The sequence below is a fragment of the Typha angustifolia genome, chromosome 2 (genome assembly GCF_048772165.1).
Source record: "Typha angustifolia cultivar Huaian chromosome 2, ASM4877216v1, whole genome shotgun sequence".
Taxonomy (NCBI): Eukaryota; Viridiplantae; Streptophyta; class Magnoliopsida; order Poales; family Typhaceae; genus Typha; species Typha angustifolia.
The window spans coordinates 8,066,911-8,079,339 of record NC_133240.1 but is presented as its reverse complement, the minus strand read 5'-3'; the positions used below and the strand labels follow the sequence as shown (position 1 = coordinate 8,079,339).

The window sequence follows — 12,429 nt, the reverse complement described above, 5'->3', positions numbered from 1 at the left end:
GGGCCAGCCCTTTGCCCGTCTGACCCGGCCCGAAAATCCGTATGTTTGGCTCACAACTAGGCCCTACAGTATTTACTCGCTACAGTAAAAAATCAACTAAAATTTTGGTATCGTACCCTTTTATATTTTCTAAGCACATTTAAATTTTTTTTAAATAGAGGAACATAAATATTTTTTAAAAAATAAGCTAATAGTAAAAAAATTCTAAAAATAGCTAAAATGTGGGTTAGCCAAATGATTGGTATGTCGGGCCGGCCCGGCCCGACCGCCTAACCCGATCTCTCATGAGCTGACGGGCGGTAACGGGTTAGATTAGACTATTCTAGTCTGGCCCGGTCTAAGTGATTGATGGGTCGGGCCATGAACAAATACATTGACCCGAAAAGTCCGACCCGACCCGCCAATCATGTTTGTCTATTTATGATCCAATCTCTCATTTTTTTTTTATACCATAATTTTCATATCACATTCTACGTTAACTTCTAATTAGCTTGTCTACAAAATCAATACTTAAATAAGAGTATTATATAAGGGACAACAAGTATACTTTTCAAAATGTCTATAATATTCTTGTCTTCTCTTTTCCTTAACTTCTAAAATAATCTTACTAAAAGTACTATTACAAAATCTAAACTTCTTGTTGAAATATAAAATCTAAAGTCCTCTAAATAGATCCTGAGCTCAATCAATCTTTGCTACTATTTGAAATATAAAACCTCCACTTATTTAAGATTTTAATTAGAAACCTTGACCTCCAAGTCCCAAATCATTAAAGCCCTAGGGTGTTATTTAAACACTTCCCAGTTGAATGACCCTATCATCTTTGCACTATCTCCAAGTACACATACAGATGACTCTTTTTTTAAAGTATATTCCATCAATAAAATCATATTAACTATTTAAATTTATCTATCACGCATGCACCTTGTTTCGTGTTTTATTCAATAAATTCAGTTAGAGAGAAAACCGCTTTGACGTGGGTGTGATAAATACTTTGACTTCTTCATTAATGCTTATGTGCTTGTGGTCCAACTCTCTCAAATTGGATTCATTTACTAATTAAAATACCCTCATTAAGAGAAAATAATATTACGATTAATATTTTTATTTTTTGAGAAATTTCGATTAAATTTTATTGATGTGGGCCATACTACTTTGGCCCGGTCCGGAATCTTTCTGAGATTCTTATAAATATCCTCCTCCCCCGTAGTAGACTAGTAGACTAGTAGACTTAGTAGTCAATTTTGCAAAAAGATGTCTATTTTTCTTCCTATTCTATTCGCCAATCACCACCACCAGCATAATAGTTGAATCATTGTTCTCGTTATTTCTATTCCGTCACGCTATTATCCAGGTTTCGCCTTATTCTCCCCCTTTATTCTCCTTTTTATCCCAATCCTCCTTCCTCCTCCCCCAATCCCCGCTACTTCTCCGATCTCTGCTATTCCACTAAATCCTCTTCCTATCTCTTATTCCTCTCGTCTATTCCGCCTTTTCTCCGCCATGGCGGTGGCTCTAAACCGCCTGATGCGCTCCGCGGCCGTCGCCGCCGTTGCTTACTCGTCGGTGAGTAGGAGTCTGTCCACGCTGGTGAAGAAGGCTGACGTTATCTTCCCGGCGAGCTTGGCCCACATGGGGTCGCCGGCGAGGAGGGATCCAGGGAGTAGGAACGTGCAGTGGGTGTTCTTGGGGTGCCCTGGGGTTGGGAAGGGCACCTATGCGAGCCGCCTCTCGCAGCTCATCGGCGTCCCCCACATCGCCACCGGAGACCTCGTCCGCGAGGAGCTCGCCTCCTCTGGGCCGCTGGCTAAAGAGGTAAAATTTTTAAAAGTACCTTACTTGTGTGTTTAGGGTTGATGGATGCTTTTTTACCTGTCACTGTGGTAAAATTTGATGTAGGTTTGACTTCATTAGGAGATAGATATTGAATTGAGATGGAATAGCCGGATATAACTCTTGGAGATATCTTTATAGATCGTAGAAGAAAAGTTAAGGTCATCTATATGAAGAAGTTAAATTAATGAATGGCTTTCTTAAAGTAGCTTTTACTTACAGGTAGGGATCTATTTGTTCCTTTACTTGGCAAATATAATTAAAGTTCAATGTATACTTCCTTGGAAAAAAGAAAATACTTGATTATTAGTTCTAACCTATTTTTGTCTTAGTTGTTGCAATTTAGTTAAGTACTTCCTTTTTCATCTGTTATGGGACCTTGCAAATTTTTCTACTTCGCTCCTGTTGCTTATGCGGATGTGCTCTATAATGATCTCTTGAAGATGGAATGGATCTAATTGATTTATCTTGTTTTATATTTTAGCTGAATGAGATTGTGAATCAAGGGAAACTGGTGTCTGATGAGATCATCATAAGTTTGTTATCCAAGCGTCTTGAGAATGCAGAAGCTAAAGGTGAATCGGGATTCATTCTCGATGGCTTTCCTCGGACAATAAGACAAGCGGTGAGCTAGTTATTCATAATAACTGTAAGTATGCAAAACAATGTTGGCTTCATGTTTTTATCAATTTCTGCCCCATGTATCTGTGTTTGTTGTACTAGAGGCCCTCCGCATAGGATAAAGCTGAGTTTGCACTTTGTTTGCTGTGTAATTGATATCATTATACTTTCTATTGCTTGCCAAAGAAGAGGCATTTTTGGCCCAATACTCTGCTCCAGGATGTTTATCGTCTCTGCCTTCTTCGCCGCAGATCTCAACTCTAATTAGTTGGCTGGGAATTTAGATTTGAACCATTCTATAGACCTAAATTCACTAGGTTTACGTCACTTTCCAGTTGCACAGCATATGGCACATTTAAATTGAAAAGTTATGCTTGTAGCTGGAATCTCTGTTTACTTAGTTTTAGCCTCGTCCTTCTTTCTTGAACAAAAGGAACTGATGCTAAGACCACAGGTGAAGCAAACTGGTATGGAGAAAAAACAGTAATATAGTTAAGACAGCCTAACTTGTTAAGTTTCATTTAGGCCTGAGAATGTACAAAGTTCTCACTAACTCAGAAGATAACTGATTACATTCTTGATTTTGGTGTAACAGAAAGACGCAATAGTTGAATGAGGAGAGTAGAGTAGTGGGAGGGCAAAAATGATAGGGCCTTTGGTCCCGTAGAGTTCCAATTTTTGCTGCAAATTTCTTGCTTAACTAGCTGTGATCGGTCGAGTCATAACTTGATTAGTCTGGTGCTCGATAGCCTTAGGATGATTACTAACAAAATCCCATCTTTCAGCTTACCTGTCTTTTCATTCTTATTGTTTGCTAGTAGTCCCAAAAAAAACATAATTTAGTCCCTTTTTTTACTACTATACAGCAGGCAAGTTTTAGATTTATTGCTTCTAAAAATTATTAGTTTCATGCTAATTCTGGGTGTCTAAATTGCTAGGAAATACTGGAGGAAGTGACTGATATCGACCTGGTGATCAACCTTAAGCTGCGAGAAGATATTCTACTTGCGAAGTGCCTTGGGAGAAGGATTTGCAGCAAGTGCGGAGGAAATTTCAATGTGGCCTCCATTGACATCAAGGGTGAGAATGGAAGGCCTGGTATTTACATGGCTCCACTTCTTCCTCCTGAGCAATGTGCTTCAAAGCTAGTTACTCGATCAGATGATACTGAAAAGGTGGTAAAAGAACGATTACGTGTATATCATGATCAGGTATGTTCAAATTCTTTTATCTTATTTCAGGAAAGTGTTACTCAATTTTCATAACTCATTGAAAAATGATTCGCTACGGCCATTGGTCTGTATGGTACATCATTGTACAAGGTTTAGTAGCATTCTAGTATTTTCAACTACTTCCAAGTAATATCGAGGTATTTCAGATGCTTGAGTTCCAACCTTGCTTATATCCATGTGCTTAGTAGTAAAATGATTTGCTTCTGCAGAGCCAGCCAGTGGAGGAGTTCTATCGGAGCCGAGGAAAGCTCTTAGAGTTTGATCTGCCGGGTGGAATCCCTGAATCTTGGCCAAAGCTGTTGCAAGCACTGAATCTAGAAGACCCTGACGGCAAGCGTTCAGCGGCAGCTTAGCTTAATATTGTGATTAGTGATTATTCTACACAGGCTTGTAATGTAGACAATTCTTTCAATAAGATCTCAATCTCAGCCAACCGCTTAAAGGTTGTTTCAATGGCTGGGCCTGATTAACATCAAAGGTAAATTGTCAGTATAGGGTTGATTGAGTTGTGATTGTCAAAGTTGTGAGCTAATTTTATGGGATATGTTAACGTCTGCTGGTCAACACTTGATTGCCAAATTCTTTTTTCTTTTTTTCTTTCTGAACTGACACAAACAACTCATTCACTGGCAGGATACGGCAAGAGTTAAAAGAGCTGCATCATCTGATTCCTAGAATATTCCAGTTTCCTTTACTTTGTTGCCAGATTCTGTAAGGTGAATGATGAATGTAAAAAGCCTTGAAGCTTTCATTGCCAAGAGCTTTTTCACAAAGAACTTCTGAGTGATGCAATGCCAATGAAAAGGAAAAGAAGCATTATATTACCATCGTTCTGCGTGCTCTTTAGGAGCATCAAACTACTTAATTTGCAAGGGGACAACTAAAGTATTACTGTCAACAAGAAACTGGGCGTCTCAATCCTCTGAAAATAGAGAAGCGATTATTTATTTGATTCGTTACCTTGGTTACGAAGATCTTGTACTACTTTCTTGAGAATTTATACACAGAAGAAGAGTAGACCGACAGATTTTAGCGACTGCTGCTCAGCTACTCAGATTGGCATTTTGAAGTGTAAAATACGAAACGTGAAGTCGATAAAATGGTGAAACACTTTATTGACAATGTATAATACAATGCTTCATTATCAAATAGTAGAACAATAGTGTCATTCACAAATGTACATCAATAAATTGTTGAATAATGCCATTGACCCCATGCATTTAAGAAAGAAAACCAACAAGAGGAAAACCATTGAATTATTATGCAAATTGTACTGGACTTTCGACTAATACATATACTACGGTCATCATTTACAACACCCATCCACAGATGTCAGAAAAAGATATAATGCATTTCTGCACATTGAAGCACCTCAAACAGTTATTAACATCAGCTTGACGGAGTCCTGCATACCCAGTACAAAGCAAGGAGTCAATAACCCAGAAAATCAAAGATAGTGTTGGATCTGGAAATAGATTGAACAAAGTAGTTTTGAAAAGGAATGGGCTATTAGAAAAACAAATCAAGCAGTAGTGGTTATACATAGTGAAGGAAAAACCAGCTTCCATTTAGAGTTTTGGTTATAATAGGCGATTTGTACAATTTGAGATTTTGGACTGCTCATCTCAACCTTTTATATACAATTTAGATGCTTATCTTCAGGAAATGAACGGAAGTACATAATTCTTTGATGTTTTTGCAATGAGAAAAGTTTCATACTTGGATTTCATTCAATAAAATTGCTCAGACACCATGCAGCATTTATACAACCAGCTAACCTTTTTTTTAAATTCATCTAATATAATAGGCATCCTAGAGGCCTGTCTTTTGATAGCAATTTGATGATAATGAGCTTACCAAGATTAATCATACCTAAGAACAACATGACGATGACTGCAACCTCTCAGCAGGTCTGTCTGCAAGAACCATCCCGGTGGGATTCTGAGCTGGCTGAGCACGAGGTAACCTTCTTGCTGTGTTCACCAAAACATACTCTAGTTCAGCATTATCAGACTTAAGAGGAATGAACTAATGTCAATAGAAGACAATTCAACTATAATGGCCAAAAACAAGGAAAAATAGTAATAAAACAGAGGGAGACCTGGTCCCCACAAAAAAATTTAGTACGTTAATTCGTCCCAACGCATAAATAGTTCAATATTCACAATAAACCAAGAACTTCACCATTGCTTAGCAAATGGAAATATTATTCTCACCTATCTCGTAAAATATATCATTCACATTGATAGCAGTTTTTGCAGAGGTTTCCATGAAGAAAAGGCCATTCTCCTCAGCATATGTGCGGGCTTCCTGTGTTATAAACACAAATGAACACCCAATTATATTTTGAATTAATCAATAAGGAAATCTAAACCATGTCATACTAGAATTACCATGTCATCCGTCGGTCCATAATCAAATTTATTAAATCACAACACTACATAGATGAGGAAGACAAAATAGGATGCAAAGTACCATTTTAGGAATATTTATTTGCCATTATATCACAAGGACGCTCCATAATTATGGAGTACAAAAGGCAACTGAGAACCTCATGATGTTGTCAAATAAGGAACCAGATAATGTTCAGACTTTTGATGTGGCACTTCGATGACAATGTCCAAAAGTGAACAGTAATTCTTAAATGTCCTAACTAACAATAATCATCCAGACAAACTTCCAGTTGTTTGCTGTCCAATAAAGTGCAAGGCCACCTGCTAACTCCATCATGGGAGGTTTACAAAGCAAGTAAAGTTTATTCATCACCCCTGCGTGTAAGTACTATATACTACGTTTCTCTCAGTAATTTTCATGCATGAGAATGAATAAGATATCAAAATCAAATAAAATACTGAAGATCCAAACAATTAATATAAACCAGAGCTGTTCATGTTTCCAATGTATTAAAGAAAGTTTATGGTTAAGAACATACAAAAACTATCACGATGAGATAAACATTTAAGAGGAATCTGAAAGAAGATAAGAAGCAAGATTAACCAATCTGCAAAGTAGGAAAATAAAAAGGCAAACGGATGATAAAATAAGAGACAATAAGCTTAATGTGCTAAGTAATTTCCAAAACTTAATCATCCTCCTATTCTTCTCCAGTGGATTCTCATAGAGATAAATCTGACAAAGATGGTCTGTGCACTTCCACAGCATTTAAATAAGGTGATTCAATGAAACCTGCTTTAATACAAGGGAATTTATGTCCGAGATTCAAAACTTACTAGGATTTTGAGAAGCATGCAAGGTAAATTTCTCACATGAAGACCATCAATAGTGTTGTATGCAATTCAAAGCAATTAATTCATTATACTTGCCTCAGTAGTGACCTTCCTTTTATCTTCCAAATCAGCTTTATTACCCGCTAAAGCCGTCACCATGTTTGGATTACCTATACTCCGAGCACCCATAAAAGAAATTAAACCCTTCTACTCTAATATAAAATAATTTATATACCAAGTGAAGAAGAAATTAAGACACGAATTTCTTTTTGCTAACCTTGATTCTTTAATTCTTGTACCCATTTCTTAGCTCGCCCAAACGAATCCTAAATCACAAATTCCAAAATCAGAAAAGCAGATAAAAACACATAAACCCAAAATTAAGATCAAATCCAAGTAAATCCGTCTACAATCGGACCGTGCTTGTAATGTCGAACACGATGATGGCCGCGGCAGCTCCCCTATAGTACATGGGAGCGAGGCTATGGTACCTCTCCTGTCCCGCCGTGTCCCAAATCTCAAATTTTACCGTCGCATCGTTCAAAGCCAACGTCTGTGAGAAGAACGCCGCCCCGATCGTGGACTCCTGCGATAAAAAAACCGACAAAACCCCAATTTACAAACCCTAGCTACAGATCGGTGCAGGATCGGAACCCTATGTACTCAAGAGAAGGAGATCTTACCTGGAATTCGAGGAACTGTCCCTTGACAAAGCGGAGGACGAGGCTGGATTTTCCGGCTCCCATGTCTCCGAGTAACACCTGAAACAAACGGGTCAGAGATCGGCGATCGGAGATGTGGAAGAAGAGAATGGACATAGAGAGGGATCGGCTTACGAGCTTGGCGTTGATGTTATTGTTTTTAGCGGACGCCATGGACGAGGTAAGGGAGAGAGGAAGAAGACGAGACAGAGATGAGGTTGGGAGAATAAGGAAGAGAAGATGTGAAGCTTTTGGGGTAGTTGACGTCTCCTCTTCCCTGTGAAGTATTCGACTAGGACTAGTATTGGGGAAGATTGGATTCCCAACAACTCCCCCAAACTAGGTACTAACCATGGACATTCTTTTAATTTTCAACATACTTCGCACCCGGGGGTGTAGCTCATATGGTAGAGCGCTCGCTTCGCATGCGAGAGGCACGGGGTTCGATTCCCCGCACCTCCATTTTTTTTATTTTATATTTTACACCCTTGTTTTTTTGAAAACTTTTATCAGAATCCGTATATACCTTATATTTTTTTTATTATCAATCAAGTCACTGTACCCACAACATTTTTGATTTGAACATTTCAAGGATCCTAAGTACCTAAAATATTTCTTAATTAATTTAAAAAAATATGAAAAGGTATTAAAATTAATTATATTAGTTTAACTCGTCTACGCATAATAATTGTCTATTGAGAAAAACAACCAACAATATAATAATTTTGAGATATTAACAAAAAGAAAAAGGTAAAATGGTAATAAATTGATTCGAATAAGATATGGATGGATAAAAAATTTAATAATTATTTGGTAATATATTTGGGTCATGTGGGCTTTCAATATTCTAACAACCCAGCATACAAATTGGATCTGGAACTGGATGAAGGTCGCATCCAAACTAAACTCAAAGCCCTATTACATTTTACAGGTACGACCTTCGAATTCGACACAATTATAATAACTTCTCCCGATCACGAGATGCATACGACCACACCACACAAAACGCTTCAGCAAACAACGCGTGAAGCGCGGTAACAACATTCACAATAATATTTTCGGATTCCTTCTTATTAATGTTACATCGTTTAAACCTTTAACGTCCATGCCAAAACCTCAACCATTAACTTATTAGTATTATTATTCAATCCCGTAACGCTCGGTTGTAACTCCTTGTTAGAACTTAGAAGCACACTGTAATTTGAGATAATTGCACTTTGAATCTGCTACATTTTACTATTTGTAGATGACATTCTGATACGTGCCTTAGCAGTTAGCACTAAGCAGGAAGGAGGCACTACTGAAGGGGTGACACAAATTCGGGAGTTCTAAAGGGCTTATATGCAAAATAAGCAAGAACAGCAACAAAGCTATAACCTTTTCTACCCCTCCACTTTGCTACACCGTTCCAATACTACACCAATCCTCTATATTCCATTCCCCATTTCCCAATGCCCAAAACGCCATGTCCGATCCCTCCCCCTTAACCCCTCTCGACCACCACCACCACCACCACCATCACCACCACAGCCCTCTTCCTCCGCCTCCTCCTCCGCCGCCGCCACCGCCGCCGTCCCCCTCCTCTTCCACCGCCTCCCTCCTCCGCGACTACCGCAAGGGGAACTGGACCCTCCAAGAGACACTCGTCCTCATCACCGCAAAGCGCCTCGACGACGACCGCCGTGCCGGGAACTGCGCTTCCTCCTCCTCCTCCGCCTCCGGCGGCGGCGCCACCACCCCCCGGTCGGCGGAGCAGCGGTGGAAGTGGGTGGAGAACTACTGCTGGAAGCATGGCTGCCTCCGCAGCCAGAACCAGTGCAACGACAAGTGGGACAACCTACTCCGCGACTACAAAAAAGTCCGCGACTTCGAGTCCCGCGCCACCGCAGCCGCCGCAGAAGGCGGCGGCCCCGCCGTCTCGTACTGGGCGATGGAGCGGCACGAGAGGAAGGAGCGGAACCTCCCCACTAACCTCGCCTTGGAAGTCTTCGATGCCCTCACCGACGTCCTCGGCCGCCGCGCCGCCAGACGCGGCTCCGCTACACCACCCGTCTCCGTCCGTCATCCGCCGCCGGCAACCCCACCGCCTCCTCTCCTGGCAGCGCCGCCGCTTTCGCTTCCGCCTCCTCCGCCTCCTCAGCCATCCGTTTCCGGTACGATCTAATTAATTGGAGTCACTAAGTCACGTAATTAATCATGATAACCATCTTTTTTAATGGAATTTATCATCATAACCTTCATTTTTAATTGATTTCATCTGAATATTATATTGTTTAAGATAGCAACGGTTGGCGTTATCATTGCCAAAATCGCAATCTTTCAACTGTTGCATCGTCTACCAATCTTATGGAAAGAACTATTTTTTTGTTCCATTAAAGCTGCTACTGCATGCATAAGAGGATCTTTATACTTTTAACCCCCTATCTAATTGTTTATTCTGAAATGCTACGCGTTACTCATATAAAGGTCAGGGAAAGTAATATGTATAAAGCGTTGCTTTTTAAGCTCTTTAGCTTAAACTATGAAGCTTTGCCATGAACCCATTCCTCTAATCCTTATGTTTCCTCTCTTCTTTACGTGCTGGTATGATAGTCTGTCTGTGTCCTTATTTTTTCTTCTTGACAATATATTTATATATATGTATATATAGTATACATGCAAATACGTATTTTAGTGGGCTATTATGAAAATAAGAGATTTAGAGGGTTATATATGCAAAAATTTAGCTAAGATAATATCTTGCAGTGGAGATGACGGAGTCGGAGGAATCGGAGGAGAACGAGGGGGATCAGGAGCCGGAGGCTAAGAGGCGCCGGCTTAGGCGGCTCGGGTCGAGCGTGGTCCGGAGCGCGAGCGTTCTGGCGCGGACGCTGCTGACCTGCGAGGAGAAGCGAGAGCGGCGCCACCGCGAGCTGCTCGAGCTGGAGGAGCGGCGGCTCAGACTAGAGGAGGACCGCACCGAGATGCGCCGCCAAGGCTTTGCTGGGCTCATCTCAGCCGTCAACAACTTATCCGGCGCCATCTACGCCCTCGTCTCCGACCACCGAAACGGGGACTCCAGGTAAGATAATTAAGTTTTCTTGGGTGTCAGATGTAAATAAACGGGTAGGAATGGCGGAGGAGGTGGGGGATTGATTTTACTAATTTTTTTCGGGGGTGATTTTAATTTAATTTTAATTTTAATTTTAATTGTTTTCTCTCCCAATATTTTTTTTTTAATCATCCTGTTCGATTTCACTGTTTTGGGGATGTTGTGATCATGTGCGGCACAAACATCACCGTTTCGTGTCCTTGTAAGTGGGTCCTACCTCCTCCATACTTGGATGTGGTAGTTGCAAAGACTAAATCGCCCTTGTCCTTTTCTTTTTTTAAATGGACTTGCGTAATTCATCGAACACGTATAGCTAACGTTGTAGAAATTATGATCGCATACAAGGAAGTCATTATAGAAGTTTTTGCGTCTCTAAAGTCCACATTTTATAGTAGGGCAATAATGTAATTTCCACATTTTGTATATAATACTCTGTATACGTGTCTAAAAAGTAGCAGTATGAAAGCACAACTCATGTAATCATGCATGCATGGACTGATGTAACTATCTTTGGTATCATCTCCCATAATTGCGAAAAAATAAAAATGATAAATAATAATAAAGAAAACGAGGAAAGTGAACCCAAAGGGTGACCCTAGTCAACAAAACCGTACCATGAACCACTTAAGGGCCCTCGGAACCATCAGATGGACGGTTCCAGATGGTGGCCCCGCCTCATCGTACGGCCGCGCTCGATTGGTCTCCAGGCCCCACTTCCACGCCCACTGAGGGGCAAAAGGTTAAAAGGGTAAATAGGTCTCTTGGACGACGCTGCAGTCAAAGCGGATAGGACCGTGCTGCAGCTTTTTCTTATGACAAAGTTACCCCTCATCAAATAAGGTAATATAAGCTTGGCGACGACCGCTCTCTTGTCGGTTTCCGCCGGTCACCCTACGTCTTGTCATTATCTGCGGCAGAGGGGCATTCCGGTCATCGGATAAAATTGAAAGGACGATCGGTGATTGGGTGGCGCAACTTGTTCCATTCCTTAGGAATATTACACTTCCCACCCTGCATCTTTCCAAAATTTATACTTGTATTCTGGAAACACCCCCAAAGTTACTCTTCAGCCAACAAAAGGTGTCTATCAATCGAAAAGTTATTTGTTGATTTTAATATCTCTTTTAAATAAAATAAAAAACTTCTCTGAAGGAGGTTTATTTTTTGAAATAAAAGATTGAGTTAGAAAATATATGAGAATCTATCATGAGATAAATGATAGACTGATAGTACTATCCTTAATTTTTACTTTAATAGTTGATTAAACTACAAATTATGAAATGTAATGGTTATATAAACAAAATTGTGATAAGAAAATTGAACTAAACTCTTGGTCCAGAGTAAAGGAGCATTTTACACACGCCCCCCTGTAAATTTTAACGCTGCATCTTTTCTTAACATATTTTATTTTAACATTAAAAAAAAGAGTTAAATTTATTTAAAATAAAAATAATAGAAGTATTTTTAAAATATAAATATAAACGCCAAAAGAGAGGTATGGAGGCGGGGCGGGGGGGGTGAAATGTAATTTTGCAGTGTTACTTTATAGGGAGTGAAGTGTAATTTTCCCCCCTTAAGGAGTAGAGTACAGAGAAGAGCGACCTAGTTGGTGGGTCCCGGCCTTTATACTTCTTAGGTAAGATATGATTGGGCGAGGTAAATTTTTGGGTGTGAAATAGTGGGGGGTTTATTTATTTTGGAAGTGCATGTAAGGTGAAGGACTC

The 12,429-nt window shown here is 40.0% G+C and overlaps 3 protein-coding genes and 1 non-coding gene across 6 annotated transcripts; 3 read left to right on the top strand and 1 right to left on the bottom strand.

Moving 5' to 3' along the window:
* The first annotated feature begins 1,245 nt into the window (after positions 1-1,245).
* On the top strand, positions 1,246-4,446 carry LOC140769837 (adenylate kinase 1, chloroplastic-like). Of its 2 annotated transcripts, XR_012105962.1 has the most exons (5): positions 1,246-1,815; positions 2,318-2,458; positions 3,393-3,665; positions 3,896-4,164; positions 4,320-4,446. XR_012105962.1 is itself a non-coding variant. In XM_073110724.1 (4 exons), the coding sequence occupies exons 1-4, from the start codon at positions 1,504-1,506 to the stop codon at positions 4,037-4,039; spliced, it is 870 nt and encodes a 289-aa protein (XP_072966825.1). In that variant the 5' UTR covers positions 1,246-1,503; the 3' UTR covers positions 4,040-4,265. The 2 variants fall into 2 exon arrangements, 1 of the variants encoding a protein (XP_072966825.1); XM_073110724.1 differs by lacking the exon at positions 4,320-4,446 and having other exon boundaries at positions 3,896-4,265.
* Positions 4,447-4,797: 351 nt separating this feature from the next.
* On the bottom strand, positions 4,798-7,913 carry LOC140769849 (ras-related protein RHN1). Of its 2 annotated transcripts, none has more exons than XM_073110745.1 (8): positions 7,750-7,913; positions 7,597-7,674; positions 7,332-7,499; positions 7,191-7,239; positions 7,006-7,083; positions 5,903-5,992; positions 5,544-5,659; positions 4,798-5,091 (listed from the first exon to the last, which is right to left on the bottom strand). In XM_073110745.1, exons 1-7 carry the CDS (start codon positions 7,786-7,788, stop codon positions 5,559-5,561), a joined length of 603 nt encoding a protein of 200 aa, XP_072966846.1. In that variant the 5' UTR covers positions 7,789-7,913; the 3' UTR covers positions 4,798-5,091; positions 5,544-5,558. The 2 variants fall into 2 exon arrangements, with proteins under 2 accessions (XP_072966846.1, XP_072966838.1); XM_073110737.1 differs by having other exon boundaries at positions 5,559-5,659; positions 7,750-7,910.
* A 90-nt stretch (positions 7,914-8,003) lies between these two features.
* TRNAA-CGC (transfer RNA alanine (anticodon CGC)) lies at positions 8,004-8,076 on the top strand. Its single transcript has one exon. It is a non-coding gene; the product is annotated as a tRNA-Ala (tRNA).
* An 817-nt stretch (positions 8,077-8,893) lies between these two features.
* LOC140774511 (uncharacterized) lies at positions 8,894-10,958 on the top strand. The gene is made up of 2 exons (XM_073117535.1): positions 8,894-9,767; positions 10,360-10,958. The coding sequence occupies exons 1-2, from the start codon at positions 9,080-9,082 to the stop codon at positions 10,677-10,679; spliced, it is 1,008 nt and encodes a 335-aa protein (XP_072973636.1). The 5' UTR covers positions 8,894-9,079; the 3' UTR covers positions 10,680-10,958.
* The last annotated feature ends 1,471 nt before the right edge of the window (positions 10,959-12,429 follow it).